Consider the following 18,773-nt stretch of genomic DNA (forward strand, 5'->3'; position numbering starts at 1 on the left):
GGCAGTCAGGTTATACACCTCAACATCGTCTCCTGCTTCCCCAAGGAACCACTGCAACTTCTGGAGCTAGCAACAAGGCATGCAAAGCTTCCTGCAGGAAACAGATGCCTTCTTGCTTGCAGCATCCCTAAGGATTGTAGCTTGTCTCTCTCATTGGTTGTCTCAGTTTTGGAAAAGTTTAGACCTATATCTACTTTGTAGTTATTAGCAAATGTCATATTACAAATTAAATTATTTTCCCCATCAAATGGAATAAATATTCCTATTGCACCCAGGAATTCAGAGAAACCCAGACAAAATGGCTCAAACAGCGCAGTGCTCCTTGAAGGTCGGTGATGATTCCCCAACACTGAACTTCTAAGATTGAGCCTGACAGGGTGCGAAGGCATCTAGTCTCGGTCATGCTTTGCCTAGAAAGGTTAAACCAGATGATATTTGAGGTCCCTTCCAACCTGTTATTCTGTGGTTCTATGGTTCCTTTCTGTTGTTGGGTTCAGGCTGAAGGGAATTCTGTTGCTTGCTGTCTCTGATTCTCTGCAAATCAGCTCCCAACCAAAATATGGACTTGTTTTCCTTCATGTCCAGGAGCTTGAGAGACTAGAAGTTGAAAGGGTGGAGATGATTCGGCAGCATCTTTGCCAGTACACACAGCTGCGGCATGAGACAGACATGTTCAACCAAAGTGTAAGTCTGCTTTTTGTTTGGTCCCTTTGGCCTTTATTGTACTTCAGCTGAGCAGAACAGTCCCTATCCTGATCTGACTGACCTGTATCAAAAGGAGGTGTGAAAAGTGTATGCAGTCAGCTTGTTAGTTTTCACTGCCACCCTAAATTTCTGCTCCTCCAAGACTCTCTGATCTTGATTACATTTCATACTGCTGGATCACAGCTTTTTGTTGGGGGAGACACACTGAATTGAATTACATTTGGACAGCATGAGCTATTATTAGTTCTCCCAGCAAGATGCACTATTCCTGAGCTCATCTATTCTTGCAAGGAAGATGGTAAATAGTTGGGAGAGGGAGTATATTTAATTTTTTTATTATTAAAAAACTGGCTAGTTTTCAAATATTAAAATATGGGGGCTGTATGCTGACCTCAGAACATGGTTGTATTTGGTGTAAGGTACAGATTGCAGGACAGGAGGCAGAGACCAACTGGCTAGTGCCTGGCATGGGAAGCCTGTCTCTGCTTGATGTTAAAAGTCAGCCTCTTCTCTGCTTCCTGCTATGAGGTTTCACATTCAGATGTGGCTGTTGTCCATTAAGTCATGTGTACCTGCAGTTCTCTCTTGTCTGCAAATGCAATATAGGTGTGCCCATAGCTGCTTTATGCTTCAGAGCAATGACTGCCGCTGCTTGAAATGTGCCCTTGACATTTTGATTCTTGTTTTGTTCATTTTAGACAGTAGAGCTCGTGGATCAGTTGCTTCGGAAAGTGGATCCTGCCAAAGACAGGGAACTGTGGGTAAAAGAACACAAAACTGGAGATATCCGACCTGTGGACATGGAAATATAGACTGATCTTTAGTTGTATGTCATGAGTCCACTGAATTAACCCGGCTAATGTTTGCTTTTTAAGGGTCAGAAGAGCATAGGGAAAAGGTTGTTCCACTACCAGACACCTTGTAATTTATGCCTGTACAGGCCATCTCTGTTACATTTAGTCATTAAAATCGTCCTCATTGTGCTAAGCCTTAAGCACCAGACATTCCAGGATGAAGAAACCAGATGTGTGCTTCCCACCAGAGGTTCCCAATTGCACGCAGCTTCCAGAAGAAATCTGCTTTCTGGTACAAGGAGAGCTCTGTTCTTCAGTGACTTTGTGCTACATCCCTTGCATGACTATCTTTATACAGTATGTTAGAACAACCATGCAGTGAGCCTCTGGCCAGCAAGTGGCTAACTGAACATGATGCAGGAGGCAAGGAAGTCCTGATCATGAATCCCAGGTCTGTCACTGACTGCTTTCATGGCTATAAGCAAGTCAATTAACTTTTCTGGTTCCCCCATCTATGAAACACATATCTTGCAGCAATGTTGTGCAAATACATTTATTTCATATAACACAGTTTCCCACTAAGGCCCTTCTCCCAATATCTATGGAGAACACTCCTGTTGTTCCTGGTTTACGCTCCCTCTCAGGGATACATAAACCCATTATCATCATGATTTCTGTTCCTGGCCAGTCAATAAGGTTGAAAGTGTTACCATCACTGTTATTTATCAGGAAAGACTTGGTTGTGCTATACCTACCTCATTAGCTGTCTGAGTGCCCTCAATGACAGAAAGAGGTTATATACCAAGGAATAAATGAGATGTTCAAAACCTTTCCTGCTTATGCAAGATGTTTTCTCACAGAATCTTCTCAAAGACATCTCTAACATTTAGGATCCAGGTTTAAATTGCTGTTTGTTGGTTCCTTCAGGTGAATATCGCAGGCTTTAGGTATCTTTAATTGCCAAGTTTGTCCAGCTAAATTGTGGGGTTTATCTTTTTAGAGCCTGATTTTCAAAGGTGCCATGTATCTGTGATGGTAGATTGCATTAAATGGAGATGTAGGTCCCCAGCACTTCTAACCAGCTGATTCTTAACCTTAGGCTTTTCCTGTGTTACCTTTAGCACAAACTACCAAAAATGTAACACTGCTCTTGGCATATAATATTCTGTAGTTTGGAGACAGGTTTTGAAAAGGTTTTTGAATATTCATTTTCTTCTCCTGCTGTCATTTCTGATTGACTATTCAGTGTTGCTAGTAATATAGTTTTCAGCATTTCATACAATGCGAAGATTCTTGCTTTAGATCCAGCAGAAACCTTGATTCTTACCACTGTGGCCTTTACTGTGTTGTTATCTACAATTTCCCAAACAGTACTATTCCATTTGATCCACTTCACCTTATTGTTTCCATCATTTTCTCCCCAGCACCAAAATTGCATCCTTTTGTTCTACTACTGTTCTAGGTTTTTATTCACCAGCCTCTGAATGCTGTGATTAGATCATTGGGAATTAATATTCCCCTTTACAAATTCAAGCTGAGACACAGAGAAGTCTTACCTGAAACACATATTTAATATTGCTGCAGTGATTATTTTCCTAGTTTCTTATTTCAATCTGAATTCTGTTGCATTTTCCTACTGTTCCCTTTTTCTCAACCATCTCTTTATTAGTATGGATTCATTCTAGTCTTGAAAATGCTTCTACAACCCACATCTCTGTTGCATCATTAGCCTTTATAAACCTTTGCACATTGGCAAGTGCAGTGCCGTGACCACTGCATGCTCAGGATCACTGTTCCTGGTGTGACACCTCCAGACACACTTCTGAATTTGTGACTACTGTTTTATTCTCAGTGTTGGAAGCATCCAGCACAGTTATGTGAGAATCCTAAGTTCCTGCCAAGACCATTGCAGTACAAATGAAACATGGTTTGTGTTTCACACAGTCCCTGAACTCAGTAGAGTACATACTCTTCCCCAGATTCCTCTTGTGCTGCTCAAGCAGGGATGTTTTGTGATGATCTGTCTTTTGCGGTCTTCCTCTCGATTAACTCTGTCTTATTCACTTTTTGTCATACCAGTGATACTTTTCCTATGTCTACCATGCACTTTGGAGGACAGGCACTTTTGCTTTTATTAAACCACAGGGGCAGGGTGAGCTTTCAAAACTTCGATGGCCAAAAATAACTGGAGTACTTTAGAGCTGCATCTCAGGTGGACCCCTGTGTTTTAAGCTGTATTGTAAATCAAAATAAGCAATCTTGATGCCACCTCACCACAATCTTGTTTTGATTGCAAAACCAAGCTAGCTGTGCACTTTATACAGGATTCTCCTTAAAAATACCTGAAATAATCTGTTATCAATTACACTTTATTTTCCCTCTTTAAAGATGTTTGTTATTTTATCTATTTTGGACTGGAAATACTGTCCATTAGCACAGATTTCTCTGAGGACCAAACTGTATTTTGGTTCCTTTACTAAGTCATATTTAAGCTGCTTTCATTTCTCAGTTGTGTTTTCTGGTAGCTGGTTTTTTCCCTTTTGTTTTATTTCTCCTACTTCTTGGTTTTGGTCCATTGGAAATGTTGCAGGCATGCGTGAGCTGCTCAGAATGATCATTCTTTTGATGGAGATAGATTGTTTCCCTTTTTTACTTCGATAACCTGAGGAGAGCACTTGTACCTGGCTGTTAATCTTTACCAGGCCCAGCGAACTCTCAGGCAGTGCCGCTCTGCAGTGAGTAAGATGCTTCCTCTAAAACAAGACGTTCATCTGTAATAGGTGGAAGTGTTAGGGAAGTTTTGCTGTTGCTTATAGACAGTTTGCAGCTTATTTCCTGAAAAAGTTGATATTCTTTTGTGATATGACACTGCAGACTGTAGGATCAGTGTTACCTGGCTCATTCACTTCTCTGGCTGACGGATCCTGGACAGTGGCATGCCTTACAAGTCAGGGAATGCTGGAGCCCCTGTGCTTCTGAATGGACAGCATCTTCAAAGAAGGTGGTGGCATGTTTGAGGACATGGACACATGCCCTCATATTCGTTCCTTACAAGGTAACTTTGGGAGTCACAGCATTGCTCAGTTCATCTTCCATTAAGTTGCAAAGGTGCAGTTGAACTCTCATGCAATTGCTCATCCTAAACAGCTTCTTCTCTGGAGCAAGATGCAGCTTTGTGTTATGTTAACAAAGCTAGCATGTGGGAAGCATGATGATGTTGCAATGTAACTGATAAATGGGAATAGCAAAGTAAGCCTCTTGCCTTCATAGGTACTGAGCTTAAGCATCACCCCATTTTGCCTGGCTGGTGGGCTCACACACTTGATACAAGATTTTTACTATTTTAGTCACTACGTATATGAGTCTTTTTCTGTTGAGTAACAAGGCTGTTTTACATCTTCAGATGGCCTGTGATCACAGAGCAGAAGGTGAGCTTTTGATTGATGTTGTTGCCTTTCACCTGAAGAGGTTCAGTCAGTGGGAATTGCCCATGGTTCATTCTTATCTGGGAGCTCTACTTGCCCAGGCCTTTGTTGAAGCCACCTGCATACTGTGGCTCTTGCTCTTTGTCTAACCAGTGCTGTCACATACTTGTGCTGTCAAGCCTCTGGCTACCTGGTGATCTTTATTTCAGCAAGAGCCTTTTGGCCCTTGTGTGAGCAAAAAGGCTTCGTGAATTCCTATGGCTTTGAATCCACTGGGTGTGCTGACTCTGGTGCCAGAGCTGGTGAGGTGTTTACCAGCTGTACCTTCAGCCGTGCAGAATGTGAATTTTATTCATCATCCACACCAGCTCACCTGTGTCTTCAAAGACATCTTCTGGCACAGTTTAGTAGAAGTTTTTCTCTAATGTATTCTTTCAGCTTATTTTCTAACAAACAGAACTCACTCTGGATCTAGTGCTGTTGGCTGATTTCTGTTGGAGTTGCTGAGCTGAAGGCAAGGAGTCCTTTACCATGTGAGACAAATGCACTTTCCTCCCATCACTGGCAAGATTCCAGTTGCTTTTACAGAACAACATCCAAAAAGGCTTTCCAGCAGATTTTCAATCTGCTCCAGATTCACTCACATTTTTTCGTTACTTCTATGTGCTGAACATCTTTTGAAAGACTTCAGTTGTTCCCTTAAGGGAATGTTATTTTATTATTTGACACTAGGATCTTTAGAGATAACTTCATTTATTTTTCTTTCTTAAATATCGTAACAGCAGTGCAAGTCATAAAGAAATCCCTGTTATGTTTCTAGAATACTTTTCCCCTTCTTGCAGCCCTGCCTGAGCTGCTGTGGGGTAACTCTGCTCTGCCTCTTGTTGCACAGTTACAGTAAACATTGAAATCGTGCTTCTTTTTGTGCGTAACAGGCAGCATGCAAACTTGTGCTCTGGTTCTCTTTAGCCTTTATGCATCTGTGCAGTTCGATGTTGAAGAATTAGATGCTTTTTGTTTAACTGACAGCCTCATGCTATAATGTCAGTCTGTGTAGTTGCCTTGTGACAGTGAACTGCGCTCAGATCACCCCTTTTTCCTTGAGAGGAATTTTCTGTAAAGCGTTCACAGGGAACTTTTACATGTTCAGTAGCACTAAGAATTTCTCAGAACCTCTTTAAATTTGTCCCTGTTTTAATGTCATTGTTGAAATATTTGCTGCGAGTTAGACTCTTTGTGTAGAAATGTACACTCTTTCCACCTGCTCTTTGGAAGTGCTCGGCACTCCGAGATTTCTTGGAACACAACAGGGATGTAGATGATAAAAGACTTTTTGAAAATCAGGCTAACAAATAGACATGCACAAGGCTTGTTTGGTTGGGGTTTTTTTCCCCTTAGTCATTGAGTACATGTATAAGGTAAACATTAAGAAATGAGAACCTCATATACTTAATGTATAAGACCTAGCTGCTATACATGCAGTTCCCAGGAGTTCCATGGGTGACCCTGTGTCAGGCTGTGGTAGGAGCACAGCTCTAGAGCATGGTCCTGCAGCTTACCTTCTGATGCAGCTGTGAAAACCCAAATCAAAAATTCAGTTAAAAAGTAGCTTTGCTCATCTATTTCTTCAGTCACACACAGGGAGAAAAAGAACACTGCTCACCTAGGTGGGTCCTTCACTATCAAGCACCTTAAGGAATCCAGACCAGCACCTTGAAGGTCCCCCTGGAAGGAGTAACGTGACTTCTTGGTGTGATCAATTGTTTCCTTCTGAATTGCAAACATATTTGCTCTTTCATAGTAGCTAGTGTGCTCTTTTGCACTACTGCAGCCTGCTGGGTCTTTTGCCACAGATGGCACAGTCTGGTGTCCTGGAGGCAGTCCTGGTCACCCTTAACCTTTCCGCATTGTGAGAACTAGAGCTTCAAAAGACAGTGTCAAAAAGGCAGTTTTGAAATGAGCTTTCTTGATCACCTTTCTGGAAAGTCTAGGCTTTTTGCTACCCAGCATGTGTTGAAATAGGAGAATGAGATCCCAGAGGTTGCTGAAGCATTGCTGTGGATGGTTCTTCCTGTGTAGGCATCCCTCCTGTACTCGTACAGTGGTAGGGAATGGCTGCTGGGCATCCTTCTTTGCACAGCAGAGCTGTCTGACATTCTACCAGAGAAGCCTACTGGTTACATTTAACTTAAGCAGGTGGGAATAGAGACAGGCAGATTCAAATTAAAACCGGACACATAGGGCAGGAAAATATTTAGCTGCCCCAGTGGCATTTGAGCTTCTTGACACAAGGTACTTGTCTCCCTCAGACTCTGGTGGGTCCAGTAACAGGCTCCTCACTCTCTGAACTCTGCTTAGCAGCTGAAAAGCAGTGATGAAACGTTTCCTTGTATCTGTTGCTTGATACAGGTCTCTCCAAGTAGCACCTAGTTGTGCCAGTGGGAGACCAGTATGTGGCAATCCCACCCTGGTGCCTACAGTATGGTTTCTGGCATCACAGCACTATGATGTCCTGTGCCCGTGCACTAAACTGACTGTAAGTCAGGCACAGACGTGTCAAGCCTGGTGTGCAGGTATCCTCCAGGAGCTTGGAGCACACCATCTTTCTTGGTGATAAAGTCTTTCCTAACAGCCAATCCTTGTCTTTTCCTGAGAAGCACTATTGTATAAAGAATATTCATTACTTAGAATCATAGAATCATAGAATCATAGAATCGTAAGGGTTGGAAAGGACCTTAAGATCATCTAGTTCCAACCCCCCTGCCATGGGCAGGGACACCTTGCCCTAAACCATGTGGCTCAAGGCTCTGTCCAACCTGGCCTTGAACACCGCCAGGGATGGAGCATCCACAACCTCCCTGGGCAACCCATTCCAGTGCTTCACCACTCTCACTGTAAAGAACTTCTTCCTTATATTTAATCTAAACTTCCCCTGTTTAAGTTTGAACCCATTACCCCTTGTCCTACCACTACAGTCCCTAAGGAAGAGTCCCTCCCTCTTCGACAAAGATGTTGAACAGGACCGGTCCCAACACCGATCCCTGAGGGACACCACTCGTTACAGGTTTCCAACTGGACATCGAGCCATTTACCACAACTCTTTGCGTGCGGCCATCGAGCCAGTTTTTTATCCACCGAGTGGTCCATCTATCAAATTGATGTCTCTCCAATTTAGAGACAAGGATGTCATGTGGGACAGTGTCGAATGCTTTGCACTAGTCCAGGTAGATGACATCGACTGCTCTGCCGCTGTCCATCAGTTCCGTGGCTCCATCATAGAAGGCCACCAAATTGGTCAGGCAGGATTTCCCCTTAGTGAAGCCATGTTGGCTGTCACCAACCACCTGATTGTTGTTCATGTGCCTTAGCATGTTTTCCAGGAGAAACTGTTCCAAGATTTTGCCAGGCACAGAGGTGAGACTGACTGGTCTGTAGTTCCCCGGGTCTTCCACCTTCCCCTTCTTGAAAATGGGGGTTATATTACCCTTCTTCCAGTCATTGGGAACTTCACCTGACTGCCAGGATTTTTCTAATATGATGGACAGTGGCTTAGCAACTTCATTCGCCAGCTCCTTCAGGATCCGTGGATGGATTTCATCAGGTCCCATGGACTTGTGCACGTTCAGGTTCTTAAGATGGTCTCGAACCTGATCCTCTCCTACAGTGGGCCTAAGGTCTTCGTTCTCACAGTCCCTGCATTTGCTTTCCAAGACTTGGGTTGTGTGGTCAGAGCATTTGCTGGTGAAGACTGAGGCAAAGAAGTCATTAAGAACCTCAGCCTTCTCCAAATCCATGGTAGCCAGTTCTCCTGATAGCTTCTGGAGAGGGCCTACATTGTCCCTAGCCTGTCTTTTATTTGCTACGTATCTATAGAATCCTTTCCTGTTATCTTTTACATCCCTTGCCAAACTTAATTCTAGCTGGGCCTTAGCTTTCCTAACCTGGTCCCTAGCTTCTCGGGCAATGCTCCTGTATTCTTCCCAGGCCGCCTGTCCTTGCTTCCACCTTCTATAAGCTTCTTTTTTCCCTCTAAGTTTCCTCAGCAGCTCCTTGTCCATCCATGGAGGTCTCCTGGCCCTCCTGCTGCACTTTCTTCTAGTCGGGATGCAACACTCTTGAGCACGTAGCAGGTGATCCTTGAATATCAGCCAGCAGTCTTGGGCCCCCCTGCCCTCTAGGACTGTATCCCATGAAACCTTACTAAGGAGGTTCCTGAAGAGGTCAAAGTCTGCTTTCTTGAAGTCCAGGGCAGTGAGCTTGCTGCATGCTCTTCTCACCGTCCTGAGGATCTCAAACTCAACCATCTCATGATCACTAGAGCCAAGGCTGCCCTGGAGCGTTACATTTCCAACCAGTCCCTCCCTGTTGGTGAGCACAAGGTCCAGCATGGCACCTCTCCTCGTCGGCTCCTCTACTGCTTGAAAGAGGAAGTTGTCTTCCACACAATTAAGGAACCTCTTGGATTGCTTGTGCCGGGCCGTACCGTCCCTCCAACAGATGTCAGGATGGTTGAAGTCCCCCATGAGGACCAGGGCGTGCGAGCGTGAGGCTGCTCCTATCTGTCTGTAGAGCGCTTCATCCACAGAGTCCTCTTGATCAGGCGGCCTGTAACAGATCCCCACCGTAATGTCCCCCGTTGCTGTTTTCCCTTTGATCCTGACCCACAAACACTCTGTTACCTCATCACCCATCCCCAGACAGAGTTCCATACTCTCTAGCCTATCACTGACATAGATAGCAACGCCCCCTCCCCGTCTGCCTGGCCTGTCTTTTATAAACAGCCTGTAACCTTCCATTCCGACATTCCAGTCATAGGAGCCATCCCACCATGTTTCTGTGATACCAATGACATCATATTCCCGTAACCTTGCACACATCTCTAATTCCTCTTGCTTGTTCCCCATACTACGGGCGTTTGTATAGAGGCACCTTATCCGAGCTCCAAATGAAGCCGACTCAATGGCTGGGGCAGCTGGAACATCTCTACATCTCTCCAAGCACTTATTACAGGTGCTGGCAACTGACCAGGAATGTTGGGATGGATCAATGCTCCCCTCCCCCAACACATCTAGTTTAAAGCTTTCCTGACCAGCCTGGCAAGCCTCCTACCAAAACAGCTCTTCCCCTTCTTTGTCAGACCAGCTCCACCAGCCTCCAGTAGATCTGGCCTCCCAAATGGAGCCCCATGTTACTTTGTCTTATAGTAGATCTTACTCATATAAGTGTGCATCTTTCAATTCTTATTTTTTCCTCTTTATTGGTACTGTAGCCAACCCTCTATTACTGAGATACACCAGTTTTGATGATCTTTTCTTTAATTTTGACTGACCAAACTTCATGCTTTTAGATATTTTCTGAGAGTGCTAAGTACATGCTTTTGGGAGGGGTTATTTTGGTTTTTCTTTTGGATTTTTCTTACCAGCCACTGGGTTTGGAAGTACAATGACTCCTTTTTGTGCTAGTCACAGTTTAGTGTTAATTCCTGGACATTTTTTTTTCTGAAGGGACCAACAGATAGCACAATTTGACTTCAATTTCTGATCCCATTTCCTCAAGGCAGAAACCTTTTGTGCCTAATATGCAATTGATTATAAGAATTGTACATGGATAAAATCTTCCATAGACCAATAAAAACAAGTCTTACCACATAATAATTACAGGTAAAAAAAATTACAGGAAAAAATATTTATTTGAAACATTCAGATTTAATTCCCTCAACTTACATTAAGTTGAACTACTTCAGGTGTAAGAGACAAACTCAGCGGATATTCAGAACAAAAGCTTTTAGCTGCTGTATTCAGATTCAGTGAGTAGATAGACTAATTCTGAATATATGCAGTCTTTCAGGGCTACTGATTTAACAAAGAACTGAGTAACAGCTTGTATCACAACCAGACTAAAATTCTGCTAGTAATTCCCCTTGAAGTGCCTCTTTAAATTGTATCTGCCACAAGCATGTAAAATACACAGATTCACCCTATAAATTCCCAAAACTCAGGAGCAGCCAGTTTGCACAGATCTGTGCAGGATTCTCAACCCTCCTTCCTTGCTCTGCACTGTGCACTCCTTTAGGATGTCCACATATCCGGTAGACTTGGCTTTGTCTCAGTGATCACTTACTGTCCAGCACAGTCATCCTGAATTCTCAATGCTGAAAATAGAGTTGGAAATGTTAAGACTTAAAAGCAACTGCATTGAAGGAGTTGGTAAGCTCATCTTCTGACACATCCTTCAGTAGAATAAGCAGGGAATTCTGCATGAAAATAGTTGAGTAAGTGCATTTGGGGCCTATATAGGCCTTTATTGTGTAAAATTAACACAAGTTGACTTTTTTAATGCAGTTGCTGAGAAGAAATTTTCTGGTACTGAAAGTCTAAAGCTGAAAAGTGATTTCAGGGATCTCCCATCTCCATGACATGACAATCTTAGTAATTTGAATTTGGGAGTGCTTGACCTGAAATCCCTTGTTCTTTTGGAGGTGGTTTTTTTTTTGGTTTTTTTTTTTTTTTGGGTGGGGGGGGTTATGTGATGGCTGAAATTTTCAGAATAGCCTAAAAAATCTGGGTGTCCATTTACCAGACTTTTACTCCAGCAGGTCAAAAACACTCCAGAGGGATGGCAACCTCTGTCCATTATTAAAAAAAGCAGGTGCTAGTATTGGACAAATATTTTCTTCTCCTGCTTAGATTATTTCCATTCTTCCAGCAGCCCAAAATAGTGTGAAAAATCCACTGAGCAGTTTTGCGGGCATTCTAACTGCAGGGATTCAAAGGCAGCCAGATCACCAGTCATACACTAAACCAGAGTTTTCTACTAAAATAAAGTTGCTTATTTGGTCCTTTTTGTGTAACTTTTGCTAAATACTTCTAAATTTCTAGGAAAGTTGTCTTTTGCCAGTACTAATGACTTATTTTAAAGATCTTTAACCAAAATTGTATAACTTTACATAAATTTTGGCTGAATAGATCCCTTAAATAGTTTATGTATCATGCAGACTCTGGGTAACTAGTAAATCTCGGCTCATTGTACGTATTATAGGATGGCTTTTGTCCCATAAGGGTACATGAAGGAATCACTTTACTAAACTTAAGAAGTTGAATGCAGAAATGATTTAAGGGGCAGATCTTCAGCTCGGGTAAACTGGCAGAGTTTGGTGGAAGCTACTTTATGTCAGCTGTGGATCTTGTCCTTCAGTGTTGAAGGTATTTCCTATACATAATTTTTCTGTCCTTACTGTAAAACAATTTCATATGGTTATTTTCCTATATTGTTCTGCAAGTTTATATGCACCACAGTGCTCATCTCATCTCCTGTAAAATAAACTGTACAGAGACGCATTGAGCATGGAATTGTCTTTCCCCAGGTGCTTTTTCTCTCCCAAAGCCACACACTTTTTGAATGCAATATCATCAAAGAACACTTGGGGTGCCATGTGCACACGTACTGCTTTGTTGATACCGTCTTAGTGCAGCTTGAATTTGCAATCACATCACTGGTATAATCTACTTGTACTTTTCCTTTTCAGATCTTTGCATGATACTCAGATGAGTACAGTCCCTAAAATTTCATATGTTTTTAGGAAATTAAGAAACACCTGTAGCGAAGTGTAGCTGGTTTTGTTCCTTAAACCAGCAGGCAGGCTGTGTGTGATCAGTCTGAAAGCAGCTGCCATGAAATGGGCATGCTTTAAATTACTTGTCTAGTGGAAGGTGTCCCTGCCCGTGGTAGGGGTTTGGAACTGGATGAGCTTTAAGGTCCCTTCCAACTCAAACCATTCTATGATTCTGTGATCTGTAAGTCTTCTATACCAAGTCAGTCGTTTACCTGCAAGTTCGACGTATGTCTTGAAGCTTAGTTGAAGAAAAAGCAATTGTAAGATGTTACTGTTAATAAGTTGTTCTACTTTGAATATTTGCATTAATATGCATGCTGGCAGGTTTTCTGACAAAGTCAAAATCAGCCTTGCCAAAATCCTGACTAATCCAACAACTGTCTTCAGAAGTGACCAGCATGGGATGCTGCTGTAGAAGCAGAGCTCAGAGCAAGCAGGTTTTGCAGGTCTGCAGAGCATAAGCCCATCTTTCCAGGGATATGTGACTCGGGGACTTTGGAGGTAACAGCAGTATCCACACATCTCATAAACCTTGCCGGAGATTTCTTCTAAGAATTTGTCTGGTTTCGAACTCATGTAAGAATTTAGTTTCTGCAGCCACCTGCAGAATGGCACTCCAGAGTTCTTGTTTGTTGTACACTGATGTGGTAAGTACTTGCAGAGGTCTGCACACTCTTCTCAGAAAAGGAGACAAAAGGTAAGACACAGAAAAAGTTCCAGGTGGCAGCTTGGTTTTCACAGCAGAGTCTTTGCACCTTGCCCAAAGTAGCCTAAATCTGTTGAAGAATCTCAGAATGCAGTGTCCAGTGTTGGTATATGGTACAGACCGGCTTTGTGAATACTTAACGATTCTCTGTGTGCTGTGGTACATTTAACTGCAACTTACCAGCAAAAAGCATTTTCAATTGTGGAGGACTTTGGTACAACTTTGAAATGCAAGATAGGGAATTAATTGTACAAGCCATGACATGTACTTGCTGTGCTGGTATACTGTCAGCACCCTGAAAAATACAGAGATGAAAGGACCAGAGTGGATGGTGGTGATAGCAGTGTGGCAGCCTCTCAGCCTGCAACATTTAGATGTAAAGGGCAGGAGGTTTTACTCCATTCTGCACAGAAATACCTGTGCTAGACTTTGGCAACCAAAATAATTAAACAGCTTGCATTCCACTGTGCAATTAAGCTTTTGACCTTCATGTTCCCCAGATGTGGAAAGCAAGCTGCAAGGGCGTCAGTGAGGAAATCTGATTCCAGAACACTCTTGGGACTAAGTAGATATGATTTGTGCCTCAAGCTCTTACCTAATGCTTTAGGTTAATTAATTATCATTAATTAAAACTATGTCAATACAGTCTGCGTCTTTTGCTGGTCTTCCCTGGTCAGCAATATGATCCTGAAATCTCCAGATAAATAAAAGTTTTCTAGATGGTGAACTGGACAGTATGTTAGGAGTATCCTAACTCTTACTTGATTGCGAACGCTAAGTATAAGTGGAAATTGGGTTCTGTGTGCACACTATCAGCTTGGACCAGATCCCATTTTGCTTTGGATGATGTTCCTCACAGCACCTGTACTCCATATGTGCCAGGTCTCCCCTGCCTTTGAGGGTGGAGTAACTCAAGTCTTGTTGAAGGCGGAATTTGGATTCAGTGGTTAAAGAGATGGGAGAACTGCTGTGAGAGGCTGGCTGTTGATTACACGCTACAGAACAGTGCTGCAGCCCTGCCCTGACAAGCCTTGGTCCCCACACAGTCTTCCCCTGCCCCTGCGTGTACAGATGCAGCTCCAGCTTCAAGGAATAGGTGTGCTAAAGAGCTGAGGAATGCTGTTTTGCTTTTCAATGCTGAACCTACTTGAAAGCTGTGGCAGGGTGCAGCCCTGCCTGCTGTGAGGGTGGGTGGGATTCCTTGTTTGTTCTTTGGAAAAGCTGGACTTTCCTGAGAAGGGCACTGGTGACTGGAAACCCAGCTTAGAAACAGACATCGGAGCTGTGAGAGGTGCCTGTGTTCAGTGTCTGCTTCCGTGTTGGTCACTGTGCAAATACAAGAAGGGACAGTTCTGCTTTGCAGGGCTTAGGATGGACAGAGAACCAGGTTGCAGAACATCAGAGATGTTCATGATGATTTATGGTGCTTGTGGAAGGATTCACACAAGACCACTTACTAGGAGCAGTCATAACGACTGGTGTGAGTCGAATGAAAAAGTTTAATGTATTTTACAAGCCAAATGGGCTGAAAGTGGGTTTGAGCCCTCACAGGTCATTGTGGCATACGTCCATGAGGCTCTTAAAAGCAAAGCTATGTGCAAAGTTGAAGCAACTGGTTTAACTTAGCTCTTGTCGTTTTTTTCTGGTTTGCTACATAGGTGCCAACTGCTTTTTCTCTCATGTGGTTTCATTAAATACAATGGCAATTTCTGAACTGGTGGTCAAGGCAAAATGGCCCAAGGAATGCTGTTTGCACACCTATGACTGAGCTAACCACACATAAGTGAAGTTTTGGCAGTCAGGATCTGGACTGAAACCACAGAAATAGCACTGTCACATTTCTTACTCAAAGAATCTTCCTTGTATAAATTACTGTCTCAGTCCTTATACAAATGAAGAAAAAATTACAAACATGCACTAGTGAAGTATTTATTTCAGGGACAAACAGTCCAGCCTCACGGGTTAGTGCTGCATGCTCTGTTTGCACTGGGTTTTTCACAAGGCCCTGAAAGTAGAGGATGAGAACATCTAGCTCCAATTTTATTTTGGTTTCCTGCTTTATAAAGTAGAAAACCACACACTTGGTCTTCTGGAGCTACAGCAGAAGTTATAGAATTCTGTTTACAGAACTATGATGTTGTTGGTAGACTTAGCAAATGCTTTAGGACTGTATCATTTGTCTCTGCTTGCTTGCTCAGAGAGACTAAGACTCTCTATCACTTGCTTAGATATCTTCTCCAGCATGGCGACAATCTCTCTGCTTACTGGTCCGGGCTTCTGGAGCTCTTTTCACTGTCCTTTCACTTTCTGGCAAGTCTATTTTAAAGGGGGAAAGGTTGCTGGATGGTGGTCTGGTTAACGTGGAAACATGGGAGTCAGGTCAGGACAGCCTCTTAGCACTGCTCCCAGTGCTCAGGAATCTTTCCTGTTGGCTCACTTTATCATGAAAATGTGTGTAGTCTGTGCCTCTTTTGTCCTTTGTTGGTTTATGTTTTCCCTCGGTCCTCTCTATTGCTGAATCAAAGTAATTTCTTAATTGTTAAATCTATGAGAAGGAAAAACTTGGGTTAGGCCGAAAGTCCATATAGTCCAGTGTCCTGGCATGACAGAGACCAGTAAGTACCAGTTTCATAGGGGAGGGTGGGAGAAAAGCTTTGTAATGAAATACATTGTGATTCATCCTTAGATAACATTTTGAGCCCGTGGTGACCCCTGCTCAGAGCCTGGCTCTTCCCCAACAGGGACAGTGTTGTATTTAAACAGCACTTGAGAGATGTTTTTATCTCCCATGAGCTGATTTTGGAACTCATATAAACTTCCCATAACATGATGTAGAAAACAGCTGAACAGCACAGTGATGTAGATACGAAGCATCTCCTTCTGCTTCCTACTAATTTACATCTCACTGGGTTAATTTTTTGTCTTAGTTCTTGCATGGGAAGAGACGACTTCTTGCCTTCTGTAGTCAGCCCACAATCTGACAGCTCACTATCATGTTCCTTCCCTCCTGTCCCCATCATTTGTTGTTCATGGTCAGCAATTCTGATCCCAAAATCCCCTTGCTGTGTGCCTGACCTAGCTCTGCTCTGTCCTCTACAGGTGGGACAAACAGAATTACACAAGGTTTTTAAGATGTAGTTTTTAAGTTGAGGCATGTGTGCAGGCTGCCTAATAACCTCGTACCCTGGCCAAATAATAAGCCAATGTAGCAAAGGGCAGATGGGGCTGCTGGGGTAGCTAGGAAAGGCTAGGAAAGGGAGAAGTGCTATGGGAGCCCCAAAGATAGTGATAGCTGGTGAAGTGAGAACACTAAATGCAGCTTCTGACATCAGGCTGTAGTGGAAATGCCAGTAGAGAAACTTTAATTGTCGCAGTGGGGACTGCCAGCAACGTCAGATGCTGGTACTAGAGGAATATCAGAGGAGTGGACCAAGCTACATGAGGCTGCAAAACACAGATGTAGCCAAGTGGAAGTGTTTTGCTCTACCGTGCAGGTGAATAAGGGATGGGGCAGCTATGGCTTCTCTGGGCAACCTGTGCCAGTACCTCACCACCCTCACAGTAAAGAATTTCTTCCTAAGTTGTCATAGGATACTTGGTTTATCTATTTTCTTAAAGTTGTTATTAAATGTTTGCACTGGAACAAACCAGAAGACTAGAGCTGGAATGTCTTCCAGACACCCAACCTTCCCAAACTTGTCTTTTTCATAGTATTCAATGAAGTGTCACATGTGCGGCTCTTTGCCTTACTTAACTTGTATGTGGTGCCTTGGGAAGTGAGCACATTAAACACGACAGAACGGTCACATGTCTCTTAATCTAAGGGATTTATTCCATGTTTAAAAAAACTACAAACCAGTATTATTGATTCCAAGGCACAACTGACAAAATGTTCTCCAGGCTGGAATGTTTGTGCTTTACTATTTGATCCTTTGAAGCACAGCCCCTGCCTGGTATGTAGAGGTAATATATTTAAAGAAAGAATGTAAGTACACATTAATAATTAGCATATAGTTGACATCTCTGGCCATAGAAGGAGCCTTTGTGTCTGAAATGTTGTGCTTTATGTGTAGTAAAACATCAAAATTTATAGCATGTCTCACAGCAGATTATTAAGATTGCATAAACCTTATTCATACAGATCAGATCAGTTATCACACTACAACTACTGGGAAAGCTCATCTGAACTCCACAATCTATTTTGGCCTTATAATTCCATTTTTTTGTCATACAAGTTCTGATGGAAAGCAAAAATCCTTGGCAAAGATGATAACTTTTAAGCTCTGGAAATCAGGTTTTAGAGTGGGTGGCCTCTGATGTCCTGAGCATGAATATCCCACCTTTGTTACTTAATGGAGTGACTCAGGAGAGACCAAACTCAATGGGACCGTGGAAGGATGGACTCTTGTCTAGAGGGAAGAACCCTTTAGCTCACACCAATCCTTCTTATAAGGTGAAGGCGGTGGAAATCTGGGGAGTAAAGGTGAGTAATTGATAAAGAGAAAAATCCTGCTACTAGGTCTACGCAAGCACAAAACCCTGGGAGAACATTAAAGTTTGTGTTGTCTGATCTGTGTGCAAATTGGCTAAGTAACTTTTGTACTTCAGTGATACAATAAATAATGCTGTGTTTTTATGAGGAAACTTGCTGGTTTACCTACTTAGAAATATGCTTTCTGAAGGAATCCATGTGATGACTGTTTTTATCAGGCCTCTGGGGTCTGTTTATATTTAAAAGTTCATTTTTATAAACTGAAAGAGGCAAAAAGAACATACACATAATAAAAAAAGGGGAAATGCACCTAGCAGGGACTGCTGTGAAGAGCACAGGAAACTGCTTTCTTGACCATTTGAAGTACTTTAAAATGCAACTAAAAAGCAAACTGTTTTACTGCGATACAGTAAAATCTTATAGTTTTCACATTTTTAGCACCCAAGTGAAATGCATTCTAAACCACTTCAAGCTTTTTAATATCTTATCTTAAGCAACAGCTCTAGAAGAAATTAGTCTCTTTTGAATTGGAGAACACACGGTCAACAGATATGTAGTGTCTGGTGCTTGTAATCGGTGGTGGAGAAATCCATTGCAGTAGAAATCTAAGCAGAATGCACATTCTGGTAAAAAGCGTTGTAAAGCTGAAGATGTATATTAAAATGGATCAGATATTTACATTTTATTAATATTTTACTGAAACATACAACCTGGTGTTGATTAAATATGTTGAATTTAACACTGCTAGAACTGTAGAAGAAATACTTTTTGAAAAGTACCAGAAATGTCAAATGTGTTCTTGACCTAGTGCTAGTCAATGAATTTATCTGTTCTTTGCAAGAAAATAGTGTATGATAACTGGTATTACATGTCTAAACATTCATAGAATGATACATAGCTTTTTAGAGCATTGGTAAATTATATAAGCTGCATAAACTTAGTCTGCTTAAACAACACATTGAAGCTATAAGCAACCTATCTCAAAATAAGTGCCATTTGTAGTTGTAAAGCTGGCAGTAGGGGTCCAAGGACGAAGCCA

The 18,773-nt window shown here is 42.4% G+C and overlaps 1 protein-coding gene across 4 annotated transcripts in view; it reads left to right on the forward strand.

Moving 5' to 3' along the window:
* Positions 1-7,135, forward strand: part of GAS7 (growth arrest specific 7) — a 99,064-nt gene extending 91,929 nt beyond the window's left edge. For all 4 annotated transcript variants that reach the window (XM_030505857.1, XM_030505858.1, XM_030505859.1 and 1 more), the window contains exons 13-14: positions 586-684; positions 1,404-7,135. In XM_030505857.1, coding sequence (XP_030361717.1) covers positions 586-684; positions 1,404-1,517 — 213 coding nt within the window. In that variant the 3' untranslated portion in view covers positions 1,518-7,135. The remainder of the gene's footprint in view (positions 1-585; positions 685-1,403) is intronic.
* Positions 7,136-18,773: the final 11,638 nt, after the last annotated feature.

This window comes from Strigops habroptila, chromosome 14 (genome assembly GCF_004027225.2).
Source record: "Strigops habroptila isolate Jane chromosome 14, bStrHab1.2.pri, whole genome shotgun sequence".
Taxonomy (NCBI): domain Eukaryota; kingdom Metazoa; phylum Chordata; class Aves; order Psittaciformes; family Psittacidae; genus Strigops; species Strigops habroptila.